Source organism: Anomaloglossus baeobatrachus, chromosome 5 (assembly GCF_048569485.1).
Source record: "Anomaloglossus baeobatrachus isolate aAnoBae1 chromosome 5, aAnoBae1.hap1, whole genome shotgun sequence".
NCBI lineage: Eukaryota > Metazoa > Chordata > Amphibia > Anura > Aromobatidae > Anomaloglossus > Anomaloglossus baeobatrachus.
This window is the reverse complement of record NC_134357.1, coordinates 55,717,390-55,742,980: the sequence shown is the minus strand read 5'-3', so window position 1 is coordinate 55,742,980 and position 25,591 is coordinate 55,717,390. Positions and strand designations below refer to the sequence as shown.

Here is a 25,591-nt window from a genome sequence, read left to right as displayed (position 1 = left end):
ATTTCGAGACTCTCTGTGACAAGGTGCAGTTTTGTTTGCAGTTTGGGTGCAGTTAAAACTGCAGCGTGTGCATATAACCTGAGTTAGCGCTACTTTTACAGAAAGGAAAGAAAATAGGTTATTTTATGGATGAAATTAGATTTTTTTTTTCTTTTTACCAGAAACTTGGGTTTTGCAGATCAAATCTATTCACCTGACTTTAATTCTAAAAACCAATGGGTTTTTCTTGTTGCTTTTTTAGGCCTGTTTCAGACGTCAGTGATTCTGGTACGTTTGTGCTTTTTTTTCTACGTACCAAAATCACTGACATACGCAGACCCATTATAATCAATGGGTCTGCTCACACATTAGTGATTTTTCACTGACCGTGTCTCCATGCGTCGTACACGCGTGTGCGTGATTGCCGCACGGAGACATGTCCGTTTTTTTCTGGCATCACTGATGTCCCACGGACCACGCAGTGGTGTGATCCGTGAAACACGTGCTAGAAAAAAATGTGCATATAAAATAAAAATAATTTTTACTCACCCGACTCCAGCGAAGCTCTATGCAACATGTGCTGTCTGCTGCTTCTGAGCCGGCTCATTACTGTCATGCATATTCATGAATGCACGACACAGCCGACCCGGAAGCAGCTGCTGCGGGGGTCAGCGCCGGCCGGATGCTGCACTACGGGAGCGTTCAGCACCATGGAGAGCGGGAGCGGGCGCAGGTGAGTTGATCTCTATGTGCAATCACGGAGCCCGGAGAACGGAGCCCGGATTGCACTTAGACAACCCACGTGTGCCGTGAATCACGGCACACGGAGGGACATGTGCGTGTTTTACACGTCAGTGAAGAACGTCAGTGTTTTTCACTGACGTGTGAAACGGGCCTTACAATGAAAAAACAAAGTTGTTTCATGTTTCTAAGGCCTGTTTCAGACGTCAGTGATTCTGGTACGTATGTGCTAGTTTTTATACGTACCAGAATCGCGGACATACGCAGACCCATTATAATCAATGGGTCTGCACACACATCAGTGATTTTTCACTGACCGTGTCTCCGTGCAGTGTACATGCGTGTCCGTGATTGCCGAATGGAGACAAGTCCGTTTTTTTCTGGCATCACTGATGTCCCATGGACCACACTATGATGTGATCCGTGTGTGAGCCATGAAACACGTACCAGAAAAAAACGTACATTAAAAATAAAAATCATTTTATACTCCTCTTCTCCACCGGCGCTCTGTGCAGCCTGTGCTGTCTGCTGCTTCTGAGCCGGCTCATTACTGTCGCGCATATTCATGAATGCATGACAAAGCCGACCCGGAAGCAGCTGGAGCGGTGGTCAGTGCCGGCCGGATGCTGCACCGCGGGACTCTTTAGCACCACGGAGAGTAGGAGCGGGCACAGGTGAGTTGATTGCTATGTGCAATCACGGACCACGGAGAACGGAGCCTGGATTGCACATAGACAACCCATGTGTGCCGTTAATCACGGAACACGGAGGAACATGTGCGTGTTTTACACGTCAGTGAAGAACTTCTCTGTTTTTCACTGACGTGCGAAACAGGCCTAAGAGGAATGCCTCCCATAAAGAAAAAAAAAATGCTAAAATATAAAAAAAAAAACAAATAAATGATAATATATCACATTGTTTAAAAATTGGATTGTGTTGCTTTCATTGTAATCTCAATTGTAGCACATGCTCTTCTTCACAGCTAGAAAATGAGAAGTTAATACAAAGAAGTGACATCCTGAGCGATTTGGTGACTTTGTACTTGAACCAGGTCTGTATCAGTCATTCTTATAACTTTCGTCTTGCTGTTGGGTTTTTTCGAAGAACATCTGAGATTTCTCTGATGACTAACCAGAAATACTAATTTTTAGCAGTGTGATTCCACATAAAGTGGGTCTCTGTTTCTATGAATAGAGATGAGTGAATCGATCCATAATTCATAAAATTCGTTATGTATCTATTCGTTATCGTATTTCACCATTGATTTGCACAGCCCGCCGCCTATTTGCTGGATTCTATTCAGGGACCAGAAAGAGTTAAATTCTAACAGAAAGCACGTTATACTCACTTGTCCTAGGCACTCACCTGATTTTATACACAGCCTCCACCATCAAATCTTCCCAGTCCTCCATACGAGTCTCTGTTTTTTTTTGGCATTGAGATCTAATAACGTTTCGCGTAAGGACAGGTGAGGGCTTAGGACACGTGAGTATATTATTCATTTTTAGTTTTTACACGATTCCCTCCAATCTGCTTATTATGCTGTAAAGTATAAATAAACCCGGAATACAAAAGGAGCGCAAATATGGTGTTATGTGAGGGGTGTTATGGAAAACCAACACTGAAAGTGCGCAATTTGCGGGGTAGTAAGAGTCACAACCACATGTCAAACCGGCTGCTGCATAAGAAAGGGTCAAATGCTGCAATGTCAAAGTAAGGAAGAATGCAGAGGATTCTTTTCAGTGACCTTATTTCTACGCTTTTTGGAGAAATCTTTCCTTCTTCAGGAAAAAAATCACTTCAATATACAGTATTTATTATGCTTTAAATTCAATTTGTCACAAGGTTTTTCTACCTCATCTGAGAGCAGGATAATGTAGTAAAAGAGAACCTGATTCCAACGATGTATCACTTAGTTTACTGTGTGCAGCAGGTATGACACAATCAGAGTTTTTATATGTAGCAGACTCAGAAAGCTAGCCCCACCCACAAAACATCTCTCTGTGTACATTGTATAAGGACAGTAAGCTGCTTATCAGTGCTGAGGAAATGGATGGACCAGGAAGTGCATGTGACCTAGTCAGATAGTGTTAATCTTCTGCTGATAAAGCACTCATTGTATTGAAACAAAAGCACACAGCCTGATAAGTGACACATCACTGAAATAAGTGTCTCAGCCCCTACTTCATGCTGCCCTCAGATTAAATAGCAAAAACCTGCTGACCCATTCCTGTTAAGATTTACAGAGAACTCAGAGAACAATAAACGTCTTTTTACAGCAATCGTGGCAGTTTCATTTCAGACCAAATTGACTCTGCCGGCCGATTGAAGCATATCTGCCCCAAATGATTTGTTGGACATTCACTCATCTCTGTCTATGAGTTATTCTCTGATGTCTTTCAGATCCAATAAAGTTTTACTAATGAAAATATTCTTGTGTTAAAGATTGATCACAAGCCAGTAAACCTCTCCTTCATGGTGGAGCAGGACATTGTGGTGAAGGACCTAAAACCGGCTACAGCAAAAGTCTATGATTACTATGAAACAGGTACTTTGCTTTTTTTATGAGCTAATGCACTATGGTTTTTTTATTTATCCCCCCCCCCCCCCCCCCCACCCACTTGCTGTTTCTGGCTGTAGAATTAGAGCTTGAACTAGACCTGGAACTTTTTTGTTTCGTTATTACTTGTCTGTTATTTTAAATCTTAAGGCCGCTTTACACGCTGCGACATCGATAGCGTCGTTTGTGCGTCACGGGCAAATCGCTGCCCGTGGCGAACAATATTGCTAGGACGCGTCGAACGGACTTACCTTCCTAGTGACGTCACTGTGGCCAGCGAACAACCTCTTTTTTAAGGGGGCGGTTTGTGCGCCGTCACAACGACATCAATCAGCGGGCCACCAATAGAAGCGGAGGGGCGGAGAGCAGCTGCATTAACGTCCCTCCCACCTTGGTGCCGGAGGATGCAGGAACGCTGTTGTTTGTCGTTCCCGGGGTGTCAGACGTAGCGATGTGTGCTGCCTCAGGAACGACGAACAACCTGCGTCCAAAATGAGCAACGATATTTGGGAAATGAACGACGTGTCAACAATCAACGATTTCTGCCATTTTTCGGATCGTTAGCGATCGCTCATTGGTGTCACACGCAACAACGTCGCTAACGACGCCGGATGTGCATCACGAATTCCGTGACCCCAACGATATCTCGTTAGGGATGTTGTTGCGTGTAAAGTGGCCTTAAGGCTAAGGCCACATGAGCATTTAGCATCTGATGCAAGTGTGAGCTGAGTGTCATTCAGCTGTGATCCGATCCAGCGATTGGATCATAGCTGCGGAGGAGAGGGAGGGATTAATCTCCCCATCTCCTCCATTATCAGCTGATGCGATTATTGCACTGCACTTTGGCGTAATGCAAGTGCAGTGCCATGTTTCTCTCGCACGCATAGATTTGTATGGGTGTGAGTGAAAATGAATTGGATTCCACTTGCAGCATGCTGCAATTGTTTTCTCGGTCCGATTTCTCGAGCTGAGAAAAAAATCGCTCATTGGAGCAGCCCCATAGAGTAACATTGGTCCAACTAGAATGCAATTTTTTTTTTTTTATCGCATTCCACTCACTCGATTTTACTCGCCGTGTGTCCTTAGCCTAAGAGGTACTTTGCACGCTGCAACATCACTAGCCGATTGTAGCGATGTCGAGCGCTATAGTCCCCGCCACCGTCGCAGATGCGATATCTTGTGATAGCTGCCGTAGCGAACATTATTGCTACGGCAGCTTCACACGCACTTACCTGCCCTGCGACGTCGCTCTGGCCGGCGACCCGCCTCCTTCCTAAGGGGGCGGGTCGTGCGGCGTCACAGCGACATCACACGGCAGGCAGCCAATAGGAGCGGAGGGGCGGAGATGAGCGGGACGTAAACATACCGCCCACCTCCTTCCTTCCTCATTGCAGGCGGGACGCAGGTAAGGAGATGTTCCTCGCTCCTGCGGCTTCATACACAGCGATGTGCGCTGCCGCAGGAACGAGGAACAACATCGTACCTGTCGCTGCAGCGAAATTATGGAAATGACCGACACTACACAGATCACCGATTTTCAACGCTTTTGCGATCGTTTATCGGTGCTTCTAGGCTTTACACGTTGCGACGTCGTTACCGGCGCCGGATGTGCGTCACTTTCGATTTGACCCCGACGATACCGCAGTAGCGATGTCACAACGTGCAAAGTACCCCTTAATGTTACCCTACAGAGCTTAATGCGTATACTTTTGTCTTCCAGATGAAAATGCAACTGTAGATTACAATCACCCTTGTAGTTTCGGTGAGTGATTTCCTATTGGTTTATTAATGCTGTATTTTATAGAATCTTTTAAAATGTAATCACATAAAATTAAACTTTCTCAAGATGGCCAAATACAGTGGACAAATGTCAAAGGTTATAGGGGAATTGATCAATAAATAATGTGTAGTAGAACAGATAAAAATTAGTTTTGTAAGATAGTGGACTGACTCTGTTGTGCGTAAATACTTGAAATACATGGTGACTTTTATTATAGCGTAAGACTGTTCTATCTGTACAGTAACCCGTCTTCTGTTATTGACTTTACTACAGGTAAATCTGAAAATTCAAGATAAAACTGGGATGTCCCCGTATACTGCAACAGTACCTGAAACAGCCAATCTGATGATAATAATAATAAATGGAATAATAAAAAGAATAAATACAATGACAAACACCCACACATTGTAGTCATTTGCTGTCTTGTTTTTGCAGCTGTTCAACAAGCAAAAAATAATAAAAAAAATAATCAAATTGTAATACAATTATGTGTACAGTGGTGTAGTCATTTTTTTCTTTGTCGCTCCATTGGGAGACCCAGACAATTGGGTGTATAGCTATGCCTCCGGAGGCCACACAAAGTATTACACTAAAAGTGTAAAGCCCCTCCCCTTCTGCCTATACACCCCCCGTGCTCCCACGGGCTCCTCAGTTTTCATGCTTTGTGCGAAGGAGGCAGACATCCACGCATAGCTCCACAGCTTAGTCAGCAGCAGCTGCTGACTATGTCGGATGGAAGAAAAGAGGGCCCATAACAGGGCCCCCAGCATGCTCCCTTCTCACCCCACTCTTGTCGGCGGTGTTGTTAAGGTTGAGGTACCCATTGCGGGTACGGAGGCTGGAGCCCACATGCTGTTTTCCTTCCCCATCCCCTTAGGGCTCTGGGTGAAGTGGGATCCTAATCGGTCTCCAGGCACATGAGACCGTGCTCCATCCACAGCTCCTGGGGACTCTGCTGGATAAGGAGCCGAGTATCGTCAGGGACAAGGCCCTGCTACTTTGAGGTACTCTGTGTCCCCGTAGGGACAGCGCACAGAAACACTCCAGCATTGCTGGGTGTGTTAGTGCGCCGGGGACCGCAGCGCTGACCGCGCTTGTGCCATCACACACTGCAGCGTGGCTGGGTGTGTTAGTGTTACTGGGGACTACCGCGCTGACCGCGCGCTGCCATTTCACACTGCAGCGCGACTGGGAATGTTACTACGCCGGGGACTACCGCGCCGACCGCGCTCATACGCCGGCCGCGCTTATAACTTTAGTCCCCGGCTTTTGCGGCCTAGTCTCACTTTTTTCCCGCCCCCAGGCCTGCCAGTCAGGGGAAGGGCGGGACGCTGTACAGGACGTCAACACTGGGGCTGGAACATGCTTTGCATACTCCACCCCCCTCACTGTGCACAGTGGGGCACCAGATTCCCGCACTTTCTAGGGCACGCCCACGGCCCCCTCCTCTCCTCAGGATGCCGGCAGCCATTCCTGTCAGCTCTTCTGACGCTGGAGAGGGGAGACAGGCTCAGGGAGACCCAGGCAGGGATTCTGGTGACCACACAACCGCTTTGAGCGGGCGGTAAGCAGCACCTGAGGTGCTGGCCCCACTAGTGCAGAAGTGTACTTATAGATTATATGATTATAGGCTATACTTTACACTGTATGGTGCACGGTTGATTTTTGGCTATATACCCTCCTGGATTGCTCAGAGGAGACAACAGCATGTCGTCCACAAGAAGCAAGGGTGCCAAAGCACAGGCTTACTATGCTGCCTGCGCCGCATGTACGGCTATACTGCCGGCAGGTTCCACTGACCCTCATTGTGTGCAATGCTCGGCCCCTGTGGCACTTACTCAGCCGGAGCCTCTGCTAAGGGTGGCCCAGGAGGAACCACCTGCTAACACTGTCCAGGTGACAGGGACAGAGTTTGCAGTTTTTACTGAAAGACTCTCAACCTTGATACTCCTGATGGGGACGCCATAGTGAATGATCTTATCGCGTCCATCAATCAAATGTTGGATATTTCTCCCTCAGCTCCTCCAGTAGAGGAGTCAGCTTCTCAGCAGGAGAAATTCCGTTTCAGGTTTCCCAAGCGTACAACGAGTATGTTTCTGGACCACTCTGACTTCAGAGAGGCAGTCCAGAAACACAGAGCTTGTCCAGATAAGCGTTTTTCCAAGCGCCTTAAGGATACACGTTATCCCTTCCCCCCTGTCGTGGTCAAGGGCTGGACTCAGTGTCCCAAGGTGGATCCTCCAATCTCCAGACTGGCGGCTAGATCCATAGTTGCAGTTGAAGATGGGGCTTCACTCAAGGATGCCACTGACAGACAGATGGAGCTCTGGTTGAAATCCATCTATGAAGCTATCGGCGCGTCTTTTGCTCCAGCATTCGCAGCCGTATGGGCACTCCAAGCTATCTCTGCGGGTCAAGCGCAAATTGACGCACTCACACGTACGTCTGCGCCGCAGGTGGCGTCCATAACCTCTCAAACGTCGGCATTTGCGTCCTACGCGATTAATGCTGTCCTGGACTCTGCGAGCCGTACGGCGGTAGCATCCGCCAATTCGGTGGCAATACGCAGGGCCTTGTGGCTACGGGAATGGAAGGCAGATTCTGCTTCCAAAAAGTGCTTAACCAGTTTGCCATTGTCTGGCGACCGTTTGTTTGGTGAGAGATTGGATGAAATCATCAAACAATCCAAGGGAAAGGAAACATCCTTACCCCAGGCCAAACCAAACACATCCCAACAGAGGAGGGGACAGTCGAGGTTTCGGTCCTTTCGGGGTGCGGGCAGGTCCCAATTCTCCTCGTCCAAAAGGCCCCAGAAGGATCAAAGGAACTCAGATTCATGGCGGTCTAAGTCACGCCCTAAAAAGACCGCCGGAGGTGCCGCTACCAAGGCGGCTTCCTCATGACTTACGGCCTCCTCACACCGCATCCTCGGTCGGTGGCAGGCTCTCCCGCTTTTGCGACACCTGGCTGCCACAGGTAAAAGACCGTTGGGTGAGAGACATTTTGTCTCACGGTTACAGGATAGAGTTCAGCTCTCGTCCTCCGACTCGATTCTTCAGAACATCTCCGCCTCCCGAGCGAGCCGATGCTCTTCTGCAGGCGGTGGGCACTCTGAAGGCAGAAGGAGTGGTGGTCCCGGTTCCTCATCAGCAACAGGGTCACGGTTTTTACTCCAACCTGTTTGTGGTTCCAAAGAAGGACGGATCTTTCCGTTCTGTTCTGGACCTAAAACTGCTCAACAAACACGTAAAGACCAGGCGGTTCCGGATGGAATCCCTCCGCTCCGTCATCGCCTCAATGTCCCAAGGAGATTTCCTTGCATCGATCGATATCAAAGATGCTTATCTCCACGTACCGATTGCTCCAGAGCATCAGCGCTTCCTGCGCTTCGCCATGGGAGACGAACACCTTCAGTTCGCGGCACTGCCGTTCGGCCTGGCGACAGCCCCAAGGGTTTTCACCAAGGTCATGGCTACAGTAGTTGCGGTCCTCCACTCTCAGGGTCACTCGGTGATACCTTACTTAGACGATCTGCTGGTCAAGGCACCCTCTCAAGAGGCATGCCAACACAGCCTCAACGTTACTCTGGAGACTCTCCAGAGTTTCGGGTGGATCATCAATTTTCCAAAGTCAAATCTGACACTGGTCCAATCGCTGACATATCTTGGCATGGAGTTTCATACTCTCTCAGCGATAGTGAAGCTTCCGCTGAACAAACAGCGGTCACTGCAGACAGGGGTGCAATCTCTCCTTCAAGGTCAGTCACACCCCTTGAGGCGCCTCATGCACTTCCTGGGGAAGATGGTGGCAGCAATGGAGGCAGTCCCTTTCGCGCAGTTTCACCTGCGTCCTCTTCAATGGGACATCCTACGAAAATGGGACAGGAAGCCGACGTCCCTAGACAGGAACGTCTCCCTCTCTCAGGCAACCAAAGCTTCCCTTCGGTGGTGGCTTCTTCCCACTTCATTATCGAAGGGGAAATCCTTCCTACCCCCATCCTGGGCGGTGGTCACGACGGACACGAGTCTGTCAGGGTGGGGAGCAGTCTTCCTCCACCACAGGGCTCAGGGTACGTGGACTCAGCAAGAGTCCTCACTTCAGATCAATGTTCTGGAGATCAGGGCAGTGTATCTTGCCCTAAAAGCGTTCCAGCAGTGGCTGGAAGGCAAGCAGATCCGAATTCAGTCGGACAACTCCACAGCGGTGGCTTACATCAACCACCAAGGTGGAACACGCAGTCGGCAAGCCTTCCAGGAAGTCCGGCGGATTTTGATGTGGGTGGAAGCCACGGCCTCCACCATCTCCGCAGTTCACATCCCGGGCGTGGAAAACTGGGAAGCAGACTTTCTCAGTCGCCAGGGCATGGACGCAGGGGAATGGTCCCTTCACCCGGATGTGTTTCAGGAGATCTGTTGCCGCTGGGGGATGCCGGACGTCGACCTAATGGCGTCCCGGCACAACAACAAGGTCACGGCATTCATGGCACGATCTCACGATCACAGAGCTCTGGCGGCAGACACCTTAGTTCAGGATTGGTCGCAGTTTCAACTCCCTTATGTGTTTCCTCCTCTGGCACTGTTGCCCAGAGTGTTACGCAAGATCAGGGCCGACTGCCGCCGCGCCATCCTCGTCGCTCCAGACTGGCCGAGGAGGTCGTGGTACCCGGATCTGTGGCATCTCACGGTCGGCCAACCGTGGGCACTACCAGACCGACCAGACTTGCTGTCTCAAGGGCCGTTTTTCCATCTGAATTCTGCGGCCCTCAACCTGACTGTGTGGCCATTGAGTCCTGGATCTTAGCGTCTTCAGGATTATCTCAAGAGGTCATTGCCACTATGAGACAGGCTAGGAAACCAACATCCGCCAAGATCTACCACAGGACGTGGAAAATATTCCTGTCGTGGTGCTCTGCTCAGGGTTTTTCTCCCTGGCCATTTGCCTTGCCCACTTTTCTGTCCTTTCTTCAATCCGGATTGGAAAAGGGTTTGTCGCTCGGCTCCCTTAAGGGACAAGTTTCTGCGCTCTCTGTGTTTTTTCAGAAGCGCCTGGCCAGACTTCCACAGGTACGCACATTCCTGCAAGGGGTTTGTCACATCGTCCCTCCTTACAAGCGTCCGTTAGAACCCTGGGATCTGAACAGGGTGCTGATGGTTCTTCAGAAACCACCGTTCGAGCCAATGAGGGATATTTCTCTCGCACGCCTTTCGCAGAAAGTGGTTTTCCTAGTAGCAGTCACTTCACTTCGGAGAGTGTCTGAGCTAGCAGCGTTGTCTTGCAAAGCTCCTTTCCTGGTGTTTCACCAGGACAAGGTGGTTCTGCGTCCGGTTCCGGAATTCCTCCCTAAGGTGGTATCCCCCTTTCATCTCAATCAGGATATCTCCTTACCTTCTTTTTGCCCTCATCCAGTTCACCAGTGTGAAAAGGATTTGCACTTGTTAGATCTGGTGAGAGCACTCAGAGTCTACATTTCTCGTACGGCGCCCCTGCGCTGCTCGGATGCACTCTTTGTCCTTGTCGCTGGCCAGCGTAAAGGGACACAAGCTTCCAAATCAACCCTGGCTCGGTGGATCAAGGAACCAATTCTCGAAGCTTATCGTTCCTCGGGGCTTCCGGTTCCCTCAGGGCTGAAGGCCCATTCTACCAGGGCCGTGGGAGCGTCCTGGGCCTTGCGACACCAGGCTACGGCTCAGCAGGTGTGTCAGGCAGCTACCTGGTCGAGCCTGCACACTTTCACGAAACACTATCAGGTGCATACCTATGCTTCAGCAGATGCCAGCCTAGGTAGGCAAGTCCTTCAGGCGGCGGTTGCACACCTGTAGGACGGAGCCGTTACGGCTCTATTATGAGGTATTATTTACCCACCCAGGGACTGCTTTTGGACGTCCCAATTGTCTGGGTCTCCCAATGGAGCGACAAAGAAGAAGGGAATTTTGTTTACTTACCATAAATTCCTTTTCTTCTAGCTCCAATTGGGAGACCCAGCTCCCGCCCCTCTTTTTTTGTATACACATGTTGTTCATGTTGAATGGTTTCAGTTCTCCGATATTCCTTCGGATTGAATTTACTTTAAACCAGTTTATAATTTTTTCCTCCTTCTTGCTTTTGCACCAAAACTGATGAGCCCGTGGGAGCACGGGGGGTGTATAGGCAGAAGGGGAGGGGCTTTACACTTTTAGTGTAATACTTTGTGTGGCCTCCGGAGGCATAGCTATACACCCAATTGTCTGGGTCTCCCAATTGGAGCTAGAAGAAAAGGAATTTACGGTAAGTAAACAAAATTCCCTTCTTTTATGAAACACAACCACTATAGGTCTAATGGTTGTCTTTGGTATGGCAGCTTAGCCCCATTCAAGTAAAAGAATTAAAAAAAAAAACAACACAAAAGGATGGCTAACAAGATTTATAAGGTAGATGCTCTGCCAATAAGAATGTATAATCTATAAGGAAATAAGGAAAGGGCATCAATTTGGAGTTGAAGTTCTTCTCTCTGATATGATTGTCAATGGCCTTTAGGCCTCTTTCACACGTACGTGAAAAACCACGCACGTTTTTCACGGACGTGTCAAAGGTGCGTTTTGCCCTCCGTGAGCCATGTTTATGGCACACGTGTGTTCTCCGTGTGTTATCCGTGATAACACACGGAGAACAGGACCTTTCTGCTCACCTGTCCCTGGCGTTGTCCGTGGTGCTGATCTTCGGTCTCCGGTCCTGCCGACTCCCCGCTGCTGCTGCTTCCGGCCGCAGTGAAGTGAATATGCCATAAGCATAATGAGCGGCGGTCAGAAGCAAGTGACAGCAACGGCAGAGACTGCAGGGCTGGAGAAGCTGAGTAAAGATTTGTTATTTTTTCCACAGACGTGTGTTTTCTCCGGTGCGTGTCACACGGAACACCTCCGTGTGGTCCACTTGCGGGTCGTGTGACACCCGTGATGCTGGAGGAAAACGGACATGTCCACGTGTGGAGCAAACGGGCACACGTATGCTCCACACGTACACCCGGTCCATAGCAAAACACGCACATGTGCGCAGACCCATTGATTTTAATGGGTCTACGGGTGCCCGTGTCTCCGGTACGTGAGGAAATGGACCAAACACGTACCGGAGACACGGACATGTGAAAGAGGCCTTAGTTAGGACCAGATTCTACATGTAAGACCTCATTCCCACTGTAACAACCTGCAGGTAACGGGATACGCAAGGACTGCACGGAACCACGGGGGTTAATCAATGCAAATTTAATAACATATTGCACAACACAGGTGGATGAATAGTGCGGGAAAGGAGGGGAAGAAAAGCGGGAAGGTGCACAGCAGTAGCTATAATGTAATATACATACAACCACTTTGAATAGCTTGTCAAGGGTGGGAAGCCTCAGATTGTACTCCCAAAAGCAAAACACAAAAATCCTTATTAAGCAAAAAAAACCCGCAGGGTCCTTGTTATCTTACTTGTATAACACAGTGCAGAGCCTTTTCCTATCTGTCCCTAACTAAAAGTAGTGTGCACACGTAACTGCAGGTTTCAGCGTGGGGTACCTCGTCACCGTTGGGGCCCGTATTCCGCCGCAGACACCTCTAAAGTTCAGTCTTTGTCCCGGATCTGTAATTTGCCCGTGCTGTCTGGCACCTCGCTCCACATCCAGCCTTTCTTGGATCTGTGTCTTGGGGAGATGTCACGCAACACTCAGGTACTTGGACCTTGTTCAGCAGGGCAGAATGCGGCCTTGCCTTCTTCAGCACGTCCGAACACACACCTCTCTGCATAAACAGCTACCAAACAAAACTAGCTCCTCTTCACATCCTGTTCAGGACTGTACCAAGTAAATCAAGCACCAGGGGGTTTGTGCCCGCTGTTCTTTGTTTTGACAGCAGGTGGCAGCATAACAAGGAAAAGTCCACAGTCTTCTAACCTATATATGTAAATGTTAACAGGTCTTACATTCCCCCCCCTCTTTAACCTCGGCCATCCCGGCCGATACTCTCCTGAGGCGCTCTGCACAGGGACACACGGTGGCAACTCCTGCCCTGCTTCACAACCTGTTGCTTGGGAGCCAATGTCTTAAAACAGGATCCAGTGACAGAACACACAAATTCATCTGCCAAGTACCGATCAGGGGGAATACCAGCATTAGCCCGCTCAGTCCAGCGTGGTACTACGGCTAAGTCACCAGACGTCGGCGCCGTATCAGGGAGTACAGTATTCTCGTCCCCATCTCTGGCGATTGGTGACTCCTGCTCTGCAGGGGTGGCACCTGTTACTTGAACGGATGGGGGCGTGGATCTCTCCCAGTCTGCTGGGTTGGCCGGGGCCCGCCACCATTTTTCATCGTCAGAGCCCTCTTTGAGGGTAACAGGAACGGGCACGGGCACCGTCTCCGAGGTACTTTGTCTGGTCCTGTCTTCTGAATAGCGGGGCCTCAGCATATTGCGATGCAGGATGAGGGTGCTGCCTCTTTGCTCGCCTCTCACTTCGTATACTGATCCGTGGGGCGAGATTCTTCTGATCACAATGTAAGGCTCTGTTTTCCAGCGCTCGCTCAACTTGTATCTCGGGTGCTTCTCTGCAACTAGTACTCGGTCCCCTGGCAAGAACGGGGTTTCACACACAGGTTTCCGCTGTGGATGTGTCTTTTCTTGCAGCCGCTTGGTGACAATTCGATGGATAGTCTCCAGCTGTCGACGATGACAGTCAACCCAAGAACCCACACTCTGACTTTCACTGATCTCGGGGGGAGCCAGGTTTAGCTCTTCAATGCCTCTTCCGGCTCTTCCAAACAGTAGCACGTACGGGGTGTACCCAGTGGTGGAGTGGACACGATTATTGTACGCCCACACGAGTTCTGCGAGATAGCCGGGCCAGTGATTCTTACGATCATCCTCTAACGTTTGTAGCATTGGTAGGAGGGTCTGGTTAAATCTCTCGCAGGCTCCATTGCCCTGTGGCTGATAAGGCGTAGTCCTTGACTTCTGCATTCCGTAAATCCTTTGCAGCTCTCTCATGACATCGCCCTGAAAGCAAGCCCCTTGGTCGGAATGTATTCTTTTGGGGCAGCCGTACACCCGGATAAAGTCATCACTGATGGCTCGAGCAGCTGATTCAGCCGTCTGATCTCTGGTGGGCATCACCACCGCAAATTTGGAGAAGTGATCTGTCATCACAAGGCAGAACTGATAGCCCCGGTGGGAGTGACCAATCTTCAGATAATCGATCATGAGTACTTCCAATGGCTCTTTGGTTGCAATAGTCTGTACTGGTGCTCGCTGTGGGGGAGCTTTACTTAACTCACAGGAACGGCACAGTTTACAGGCCTTCTCTACTGCCCGAAGCATCTGAGGACAGTATACTATTCTTTGCAACCACTGGTAAGTCTTGTCCGGTCCGAAATGGGCTCCCTTCTCATGCGCCTCTCGGGCCAATGGTGCTGCCATCTTCTGGGGTATCACTACTTGCCACCGCACTTCCAACTCTGTAGCTAGGTGCACCTTCCAATACAGCATCCCTTCTTGCACCGACAGCTTATCCCACTGGCTGAGAATCTGGAGGGCCACGTGCGACAGCGTGGCCCATATTTCCTTTCTAGGCTTGCGCTGCTGGATCACCCACTTTTCACTTGAAGCAGTTCTGGGTCAGATGACTGCATTTTCACCCATTCCTCTCTGGTTTGGCCAAGCAGGCGTGATGTCGTGCCCGACGTAATTTCCAGCATACGAGCCTCTACCAATTGAGCGGTGAATTTACTGAAGTCCGGAATTTCGTCTTCCTCCAACTGTTCATCTCTCTCCCCCACTGGGGCTTCGGTGGTAACACGAGAAAGGGCATCCGCATTCTGATTTTCATGCTTGGAGCGGTACTGCACATGATAATTGTATCTGGAGAGTCGTGCCAGCCACCTCTGTTCCATTGCTCCCAGTTTGGCGGTGGAGATGTGAGCCAGGGGATTATTATCCGTATAGACTTCAATTTGAGCTCCCGTGAGATATTCCGAGAACCTTTCGGTTATTGCCCATACTAGTGCCAGTAACTCCAGCCGAAAGGAACTGTAATTCTCGGGGTTGTGCTCGGCTTCCCGTAAGGTCCGACTTCCATATGCAATCACCCGTTCAGTACCATTCTGTACCTGGGCCAGAACTGCACCCAGGCCGTAGAGGCTTGCGTCTGTATACAACCGAAAAGGGAGGTTATAGTCTGCATAGGCAAGCACAGGGGCGCTAACCAAGGCCTCTTTCAATCGGTGTAAGGCTTCTGCTTGTCTTGGTCCCCAGCAAATTTTCTGTGCTTTTGGTCCTTTCGCAGTCCCTCGGAGCAATTCGTGCAAAGGTTCTGCCTCCTTCGCGAAATCTTTGATAAAGCGACGGTAATATCCGGCTAGCCCCAGGAAAGCTCGAACCTCCCGCACTGTGCTGGGTGTGGGCCATTGTAGCACTGCTCTCACTTTCCCATCGGAGGGCTGTACGCCAGCTTCCGACACCTTGTGTCCGAGATATTCAATCTCTTCCTGAAAGATCCGAAATTTTTTTGCTTTCAGTTTAAGCCCATGGGCCCGTAACCGCTGAAACACTTGACCCAGGTTTTCTAGATGTTTTTCGAAGGTTGCAGAATACACTACTATGCCATCCAGGTAAATCAACGTGGCCTCGAAGTTCATGTCTCCAAGGCAACTTTCCATGAGGCGCTGAAAAGTTCCTGGGGCATTATTTAGTCCAAATGGCATGCGATTGAACTCGAAGAGTCCCATGGGTACAATAAATGCGGTCTTGGCCTTGTCTTTCTCTGCCACAGGGACCTGCCAATATCCGCTGGCCAGATCAAGGGAGGAGAAGTCACGTGCCTTTCCCAGCGCCAACAGGGACTCCTCTATCCGGGGCAGAGGGTAGGAATCATGAACCGTGCATCCATTAAGCTTGCGGTAGTCAACACAGAAGCGGGTAGACCCATCCTTTTTCTTGACCAGCACAATTGGGGCAGCCCATGGACTCTGACTTTCTCTTACCACCCCGCTCTTCAGCATCTGCGCCAAGAGCTCTTTCACCTCTTGGTAGTACTTTGCGGGTATTTGTCTGTACCTTTCCCTGATTGGTGGGGCGTCTCCCGTGGGTATTTCGTGCTGAATCTTGTCAGTACAGCCAAAATCTTCTGCGTGACGGGAGAACGTGGCTTGATTCTCCCAAATAAAGTCTTCTATGGCTTGGGCTTGCTCCGAAGCGAAGGGGCTCAGGTCCACTCCCATCTGCCCTAAGATGACGTGACTGTTCCACTGATCAGTGGGTTTATCTTTTCTTTCCATAGAAACAGCCCAAGTCCAGGCGTCCCCTGCCATGGGCTGCAATTCAATCGATTCTGCGGTCGCCACCTCTTCAGGCGCCAGGTAGACATGGGCCGGAACAACTCCCAAGGTCAAGGTGTAGGCCTGTTCACCGGTGTTCACGCAACGGAAAGGGACTCTTCCATTTCTTACTGTTGCTAAAGTGCGAGCCACCAACGGTTCATCTCCGTTCTCTTCACCACAGTAAGGCTCCACCAACACCTCCATCCCCTCAAGTGTACGGTGGGCTCCGACTGGCAAGGTGAGGACTGTCTCACGATTTGGAGGTAGAGTAATTGTTGTCTGTCTTGGGACTCGAACCCTCCCCACCGGGTAGCGGCTCCCACCATTCCTCCACAGTCCTTGGGCACGCATAAGGTGTTGGAAGACCTTTTGGGCGGGCCTGTTAGCAACTGTCGTCTTCCAGTAATCACAGCCCACCTTGTTGAAGAGCAACTGGTCTAATTCTTTCAGGATGTTCATACCCACGATAGCCGGCACCTCTCTGTTGTACCGGCCCTCCGTTAACACAATCCCTTTTTTGCCTAAGTTCTGGCCACATGCACGTATGTTCATCCACACGACCCCTACAACCGGAATGGGAAGATTGTTTGCAGCCCTCAGTTTGATATGTGCCCCTTTGTCAATGGATACAGTTTGTCCAAAATGTTGGTAGAAGAACTGTTCTGGCATGGTGGTCACTTGGGACCCAGTATCCATCAAGCATCTTACTTCTTTCCCTTCAAATTCGGCCATGATCGTTGGCGTGCTGGCTACTATATCTTCAGGGCGTTGGTTTTCTCTAAGCTCAGTTGGTCTCCCCGCCATGTGCCCATCCATGGAGGGAGGCACTAGTTAAACGGCGGTCTTTCTTGAGATGTCTTCCTCTCCGGACAGTGTCGGAATAAATGGTTCTGATTTCCACAGTTCCAACACTGGTACTCTCCAGCGGGTCTCGATCGTCTCTGCTCGATCTGTCCCCTCTCTTCTTGATAGGTATGCGTGCGGGTATTTTGCCACGGTGCTGTCGTTCTTACTTCTATCGCCGAGGCTTGCATATTCTTTAGCAACTCTTGTAGAGCAGTAACAGTCTCTTGTAACTGATCCACTTTAGCCTCAAGTTGGCTCGGTTCTCGGTTTTTCTCACCCGGGACTATCTTATGCATACAAACTTCTCCCCAGGCGTTCTGCGGGTCGCAATTTTCAGTTTGTGCGCGGGAGACTGCTTCTTCCAATATTTCCTGGAAAGTTAGTTTTTTTTCTACCCTGAGCCGTTCACGGAGGGCACCTTTGATCTTGGGGTTATGTAACCCACGGAGGAATTGATCTCGTAGGGTACGGTCAGCATAACCGGGGGTTTGTACTAGCTCTGGCTCTGCTGTAAGCATTTGTCTCATTATTCTCTGGAGTGCATTTGCATACTGTGGCAGACCTTCTTCTTCACCCTGCAGCCTGTAGAACAGTTGCGCCTGTAAATCTCCTGCTTCTGGTTTCCCGCCATACACTCTCTCAAGAATCTTCACCACCTGCTCTAACGTCTTTCGTTCACTCTCAGGGCACAATAAAATAGTCTCTTGAGCATGGCCTTCAAGGGCAATCAACAATATCTCCCCTTGATTTTCTGCAGTCACTCCTGCTACTCTCAACATGCCCCTCACTCTCTGCGCCCAGTCATGGAGAGGTACATTGTTGCCAGTAAATTTTGGTATATGGGTCAGCATAGCCCCCAGGGACAGCTGCCTTGATGGTATTCCCCCATCAGTTGTATTAGAACACCTCCATCAGCGACACCCCCCTGTCCGTCCATTGTTCCGTACCAGCCTGCATATCCTGCCGACTACGCCAAATGTAATAACCTGCAGGTAACGGGATACACAAGGACTGCACAGAACCATGGGGGTTAATCAATGCAAATTTAATAACATATTGCACAACACAGGTGGAGGAATAGTGCGGGAAAGGAGGGGAAGAAAAGCGGGAAGGTGCACAGCAGTAGCTATAATGTAATATACATACAACCACTTTGAATAGCTTGTCAAGGGTGGGAAGCCTCAGATTGTACTCCCAAAAGCAAAACACAAAAATCCTTATTAGGCAAAAAAAACCCCGCAGGGTCCTTGTTACCTTACTTGTATAACACAGTGCAGATTCTGTTCCTATCTGTCCCTAACTAAAAGTAGTGTGCACACTTAACTGCAGGTTTCAACGTGGGTACCTCGTCACCGTTGGGGCCCGTATTCCGCCGCAGACACCTCTAAAGTTCAGTCTTTGTCCCGAATCTGTAATTTGCCTGTGCTGTCTAGCACCTCGCTCCACATCCAGCCTTTCTTGGATCTGTGTCTTGGGGAGATGTCACGCAACACTCAGGTACTTGGACTTTGTTCAGCAGGGCAGAAGGCGGCCTTGCCTTCTTCAGCACGTCCGAACACACACCTCTCTGCATAAACAGCTACCAAACAAAACTAGCTCCTCTTCACATCCTGTTCAGGACTGTACCAAGTAAATCAAGCAGCAGGGGGTTTGTGCCCGCTGTTCTTTGTTTTGACAGCAGGTGGCAGCATAACAAGGAAAAGTCCACAGTCTTCTAACCTATATATGTAAATGTTAACAGGTCTTACACCACATCAGTATTTTGATCAGTATTTCATCAGTATTTGTCAAAACCAGGAGTTTCTCCAAAACACAGACCAGGTCTCAATCTTTGCTTTATAGTGTTTTTTTGTACATTCTGCTCCTGGCTTTAGGATACAAACACTGATGCAAAAATACTGACATATGAATGAAGCCTAAAAGGGTTTAAAATAAGTCACCAGCCCCTTACAAAATTAAGAATTTATCTGGAACCCCACTGTTATATTTCAAACTGTCCATGGTTTTATGATTTTAAGATTTTTTTGGGGAGCTGCTATGGTTGACTGCTCACACTGATATGGTGGAAATCCCAACTGGTGCCTAAATTATATCTATATAGCGAAAATAGGATCAAGGCCAGCTCACTGGTAGGTAGAGTCGTGGATTGTTCATCTGTTAACCTGGAGGTGCACGCACAGACTGGGTAAAAGCTCACCACTTCATCAAATCCACAAATCCAGGAATATTAAAAACAAAACTTTTATTCCATAAGTATAAAACATCCAGTAAAGTATTGTAAAATCAATCCCGGCAGTGCTTAACCAGAAGAACTTACACTTTACAGGAGAGAGAGAGGACCTCACTGATCTTAAAGTGAAACTGTCAGGCGCAAAATGCACCCAGAACTATGAGCAGTTCTGGGAGCATATTGCTAATCCCTGCCTAACTGTCCCTGTATACACTAGCATAGATAAAGAGGAGATCTTTAGAAAAAATATTTCTACAGATCCTTTATGATATGCTAATGAGTGCAGGAACTAGTCGCAAGGGTATTAGTTCCTGCACTTATTCCGCCCTCTTAGCATGGTAGCATGCCCACAGGGGCATGCTAACATGCTATTCAATGCAGCACCACCAGCGGTGACGCCTGTACCGGTGTCTGTTTTCACCACTGATCAGAAGTCTTGGCACTTCCGGTCACGCGCCTAGAACTCTCTGAAGCTGGAACTCGTACTCCCTGCTTCATACTGCGTATGATCAGAAGTGCCCGGTATTCTCATTAGCGGTGACACCGAACACAGGCACGTGCCTCACCGCTGATGATGCTGAGTTGAATAGCATGTTAGCTCGCCCCTGTGGGAATGCTACCATGCTAAGAGGGTGGAATGAGTGCAGGAACTAGCGCCCTTGCGACTAGTCCCCGAGCATATCATAAAGGATCTCTAGAAATACTTTTTCTAAAGATCTCTTGATCTATGCTAGTGTATACAGGCATGATTAGCCAGGGATTAGCAATATGCACCTGTACCGCCCCCGTGCCAGCGGCCGAGCCGCTTGGAACCGGAGTGCGGTGGCTTGAGGGGTCTCCGGATCCAGGGGGTCCGCACGGACAATCGAATTAAAAGAAAGGGGGACGTATGTACAAGGGGGTTAGAAAGTTCGTGACGCCACCCATGGTGCATGGTAATGTGAGGGACCACCGCTGCTGTTGGGGAGCCCGGTGACGATGGTGTAGCAGCAAGATGTTTAACCCCTCTGTGGGTAGGGGGTTTGTGTCCTCGGGCCCATTGGATTGTTGGTGCTTGGGGTGCCGTTGGGGATAGAAAAGGGTTTCAGTGTACTCACTCAGTCCAGGAATAACAACACCGACGGCTTGTAAACCAGAGTTCTGAGCACCACTGCAGCTTGTAGGGAAAACGCTTGGGTCCATGCCCTTGGTGTTGCTTTTAGCCTGTGGCCCTTTCTTTGGCACCTTTGTCTCTCTTTGGACCCTCAAGTGTGAAGCTCTTCGGGTCCCGCTCACCCGTATGGCTAACGGAGTGAGCTTCCTCTCAGGGTTCACGCGTAGGATTTCTTTGGACTGTATTGGGAAAGTCCTATCCCATCGGTGCGCTAGTACCCCGATTTTGGAGCGAGTTGGGGATGAATCTTTAAGTGTTCACCCCCGTCAGTTAAACTACCGGAACGCGAGAAGCTACTTTCTGGCCTAGGGTCCACGTACCCCGTCATATCCTGGCCCCTGCCCGGTGATAGCTCAAGGTCGCCGGCTGCTCTCCTTGGCAGTCCGTGCCCCTTGACACAATCTCCTGTGACCGGGGTTCCAGCTCCTACCAGGCCCAGACCAACGTCTGCCACCTAGTACTCAGGAGCCCAGCTCCAGGCCGGTGACCTCTCCCTCACAGAGAGTCACCTCAGCCTCCTTCTTCCTCTACTCCCTTGCTCAACTCCTTTGCTCAACTGTCACTTTACCACTTTCCCCTCACCAACGCCCCAAGTGGGCGGCCCTATTCCCTTCAGGCCCCCCAATGGTGTGTCTGGTGGGTAAAGTGTAAAGTGTTCCTAGGATTTTGATTGGCTAAGCTGTTAGCAACACCAAAGAACCAGGACCCGTAACCAAGGAGGAGTGGATACTGTGCAGAAGGGCAGATTGCACAATACCCTGCGACGACCTGATAGGCCAGGGCGTCACACACCCAGAACTGCTTGTTTTTCTTGGTGCATATTGCATCTGACAGGTTCCCTTTAAGAGTCTACACTTTACAGAAGAGAGGGATTTAACCATTGACTGTGCTCCACTGTGAACCGCTGATCTGTAATGGCCCCAGTAATGACCACCACAATACAAGATATGATAATCCACAAGATGCCATAGCTGCCGAGGAGGCTACGCAGCCATGCAAAAGACATTACGCCGTTCTCTCATGCTTCAGCAGTGTGGGAAATTGAGGCGGGCAAGCGGTTTTGGCTTTTTTTTGCAAACTGCAAATTAAATCTCAAAGTGTTTGAATTTGTGTGAAATTATGTATTTCAGTAATGTCAAATCAAACTCAATCGTCTGCAGATTAATCTGCTCTTTTCTAGTTGAGGCCATTGGAAATATAAGTACAGTATATCACAATGGTGAGTAACACTCCTCACTTTTTGTATATTTTTTTATATCTTTTCTTGGGACAACACTGAAGATCTGACACTTTGATACAATGTACAGTAGTCAGTGTGCAGCTTGTATAACAGTGTAAATTTGGTGTCCTCTAAATAACTCAAAACACAGCCAGTAATGTCTAAACTGCTAGCAAAAGTGAGTACACCCCTAAGTGAAAATGACCAAATTGTGCCCAAAGTGTCAATATTTTGTGTTTGTTGTCATTATTTTTAAGCACCGCCTTAACGCTCTTGGGTATGTGTCGCGGGCGGAGGAGGGGACGCTGCGCTCTCCCACTGCTCGGGTCTGGCTGCTGCTGCGGCTGCTGCTCGGTGGTGGCTCGAGCGATAGGCCGGATCCCGGGGACTCGAGCGGCGTTCCTCGCCCGTGAGTGAAAAGGGATTTTGGGATTGATTGTGGGGGGATTTGGATATTGTCCGTGACGCCACCCACGGTTGTGGTGAGGTTGTGACACCACCGCTGCTCTGGACGGGGATCCCGGGAGCGATGACAGGGAGCAGCTTGGATGTTGGTTCTCCCCTCCGTGGGTAGGGGGTTGGTTGTCCCGGGGCCCAGTGATGGGGGTAGGGATGGATGGCAGGCGGGTTGCGGGGCCTGATGAGGTGCAGGGTCGCGGGGGCAGCGCTGTGCCGCACGGCACGGTGGTACTCACTCAGCCAATGATGAGGACACAGTTCTCGGTAAAACACACGGCTGGATGGACGGGTCCTACAGACGGCTGCGGTGTTGTTTCTCCCGGCAGGTTGATGGTGACTGCCTTTCCCTGCACCTATGTACGGTAGATGGTTCCAATGGGTTCCCACCGGTAAACCACTCCCCAGCTTGGATATGGGCTGGAGGAGCCCCTTTTGCCCGCAGGCTCTGGCCCTGGGAAACGGTTGCCTTGGCGGTGGCGGTGTCTCCCTCTCTTGGTTGGACTGTTGCCTTCTGTCGGGACTTGGTTGTTGGGAAACCCAGGAGGTTCCCTTCACTAACGGATTCGGCAAATTCACGGCGACTCCTAGCCTTGCCGGGGTCCGTAAGCCCCTGCCAGATGGTGCTGACTTCTCTTCGCGTACCGGTCCGGTACCGCTGGGCCACCGCCCGTCCACGGTCCTTACGGTAGACTCCGATAGGCCACTGCTGCAAACGGTCACCACCGTCTGCCAACCTTGCTGTACCGCCCGGGCCACACACCCGGACGCTGTCAGTTAGTTGCTCCACTACCAAGTTAGTTGCTCCACTCCTTCCTCTCACTTTCACCTCCAAGACTAAACTGTTTACTTTTCCCGCCTCCAGGACTGTGAACTCCTTGGTGGGCGGGGCCAACCGCCTGGCCCACCCCCTGGTGTGATCATCAGCCCCTGGAGGAAGGCAACAAGGGTTTTGTGTCTGACTTCGGTGTGCCTAACCGGGAGTGTGGGGTGTGTGGGTGTTGTGCTCTGTGGCCCCTGGCTTGTCCAGGGCGCCACATATGCAGTTCACTAAACCTTCACAGGAGCTGCTGTAGCATCTTCCATCCTCCAAAACGATATCACAGAATTGGTGGATGTTAGGGACCTTGCGCTCCTCCACCTTCTGTTTGAGGAGTTCCCACAGATGCTCAATAGGGTTGAGGTCTGGAGACATATCTAGCCAGTCCAGCATCTTTACCCTCTGTTTCTTTGGCAAACGAGTGGTCATCTTGGAGTTGTGTTTGGGGCTGTTATCATGCTGGAATACTGCCCCGCGGCCCAGTTTCTGAAGGGAGAGGATCATGCTCTACTTCAGTATGTCACAGTACCTGTTGGCATTCATGGTTCCCTCCATGAACTGTAACTCATCACAGCCAGCAGCACTAATGCGGCCAAAAACCATGTCCCTCCCACCACCATGCTTGACTGTAGGTAGGACACACTTATCTTTGTACTCTTCTCCACAGAGGCTTGACATCATCTGAATGAAATAAGTTTATTTTGGTCTCCTCAAACCACAGGACATGGTTCCAGTAATTCATGTCCTAGTGTGCTTGTCTTGAAAAAAATGTTGGCTTTCTTGTGCATCCATCTTTAAAAGAGGTTTCCTTCTGGAATGACAGCCATGCAGACCAATTTAATGCAATGTGTGGCGTATGGTCTGAGTACCAACAGGCGGACCCTCCACTCCTGTAACCTCTGTAGCAATGCTGCTAGCACACATACGTCTATTTTGAAAAGAACATTTCTGGATTTGACGCTGAGCATGTGCACTCAGCTTCTTTGTTCGACCATGTAAAAGCCTGCTCTGAGTGGAACCTGTCTTGTTAAACCGCTGTATGGTTTTGGCCACCATGCTGCAGCTCAATTTCAGGGTTCTGGCAATCTTCTTATAGCCTTGGCCATCTTTATGTAGAGCAACAATTTTTTTTTCAGATCCTCAGAGAATTCTTTGCCATGAGGAGCCATGTTGAACTTCCAGTGACCAGTATGAGAGAGTGTGTGAGCGATAACACTGAATGTTAACACACCTGCTCCTAGGTCTGTACCCACTTTTGTTTTCAGCGGTTTAGACATTAATGGCTGTCTGTTGAGTTATTTAGAGGACAAGAAATGTACACGATTATACAAGATGTGCACTGACTATTTTACAGTGTATCAAAGTGTCATATCTTCAGTGTTGTCCCATTAAAAGATATAATATTTTTACAAACATTTGATGGGGTGTACTCACTTTTGTGATATTCTGTATATTAAAATCTTATTTAATCACAAGTCCTTGGACATGGCATGAAATGTGATTCCCGCAAAGCCACTGTCATTAGTAACATGCTGCCTCCAGGTTTGTTCAGCAAACATTTTCACACACAATTGGCACAATTTGGCCATGGGAGCAGTTAAATTTTGTTTTTTCTCCATTTTTGCGAGTTTCACTTTCTTTACAAAATTATATGTTTGGGAATGGATCAGAGAAAAATGTGAATAACAATTACATAATATTGTGGGTAAAACATTGTACAATATGAAGTAGGGTCACCACATTGCTCCCAAAATCATGTGTAATTCATTCATGTTGTATTAATCATATCAGATAAGCTGATTGCCAAAATCACACAGCTATTTTCTCCCGCACCATCCTTTAAATATTAGCTAAAAATATATTAGCTGTGTCTAGTTTGCATCATCTGCAGGTCTGGTGTCTACTGGTGGGAATGTCTAGATTTTTTAAGCCATCTATATGCTATATAATAAACTGAGATGAATAAATTAAAGGTTATGTACATATCTTCACTAATTTATTTTATTATTCACTTATTTCCTAAATGTAACGTTATGCAACATACTGTATAATCAATCTTCATTAAAAATTATCCACCATTTTGCTGCCGGTGTCTGTAAATCATTTAACTAAGTGTTCTAAAAACACAAAAAAACTGAGCTGTAACAAAAAAAAACAGTAAACATGCAACGTTCCAAGCATGTAAATATCAGCCTCTAGACAAGAAAAAAACAAAGGAAAAAATTGTATGAAAAATACCCTGAATAATAATGAATAAAATGCAAGTGCTTAAAAACAGGGTACTTAGTACATACATTTTTGCAAAAATGTAACAAGTCAGGTATATATAATGGTTTTAACTTTAATTGGTTAGGGACCTTCCCAGACGGGTACACCTTGACGAGGTGGGACAGCTTCTTACCTTTTTGCAAAAATGTATATACTAAGTACCTTGCTATTAATGACTTGCATTTTATTCATTATTATTCAGGGTATTTTTCA

General features: G+C 49.0%; 1 protein-coding gene across 1 annotated transcript in view; it reads left to right on the top strand.

Moving 5' to 3' along the window:
• LOC142312620 (alpha-2-macroglobulin-like) overlaps positions 1-19,318 on the top strand; it is a 179,558-nt gene extending 160,240 nt beyond the window's left edge. The window contains exons 33-36 of the mRNA XM_075351615.1: positions 1,703-1,771; positions 3,166-3,268; positions 5,001-5,042; positions 19,251-19,318. Of these exons, the coding sequence (XP_075207730.1) occupies positions 1,703-1,771; positions 3,166-3,268; positions 5,001-5,042; positions 19,251-19,318 (282 nt within the window). The remainder of the gene's footprint in view (positions 1-1,702; positions 1,772-3,165; positions 3,269-5,000; positions 5,043-19,250) is intronic.
• The last annotated feature ends 6,273 nt before the right edge of the window (positions 19,319-25,591 follow it).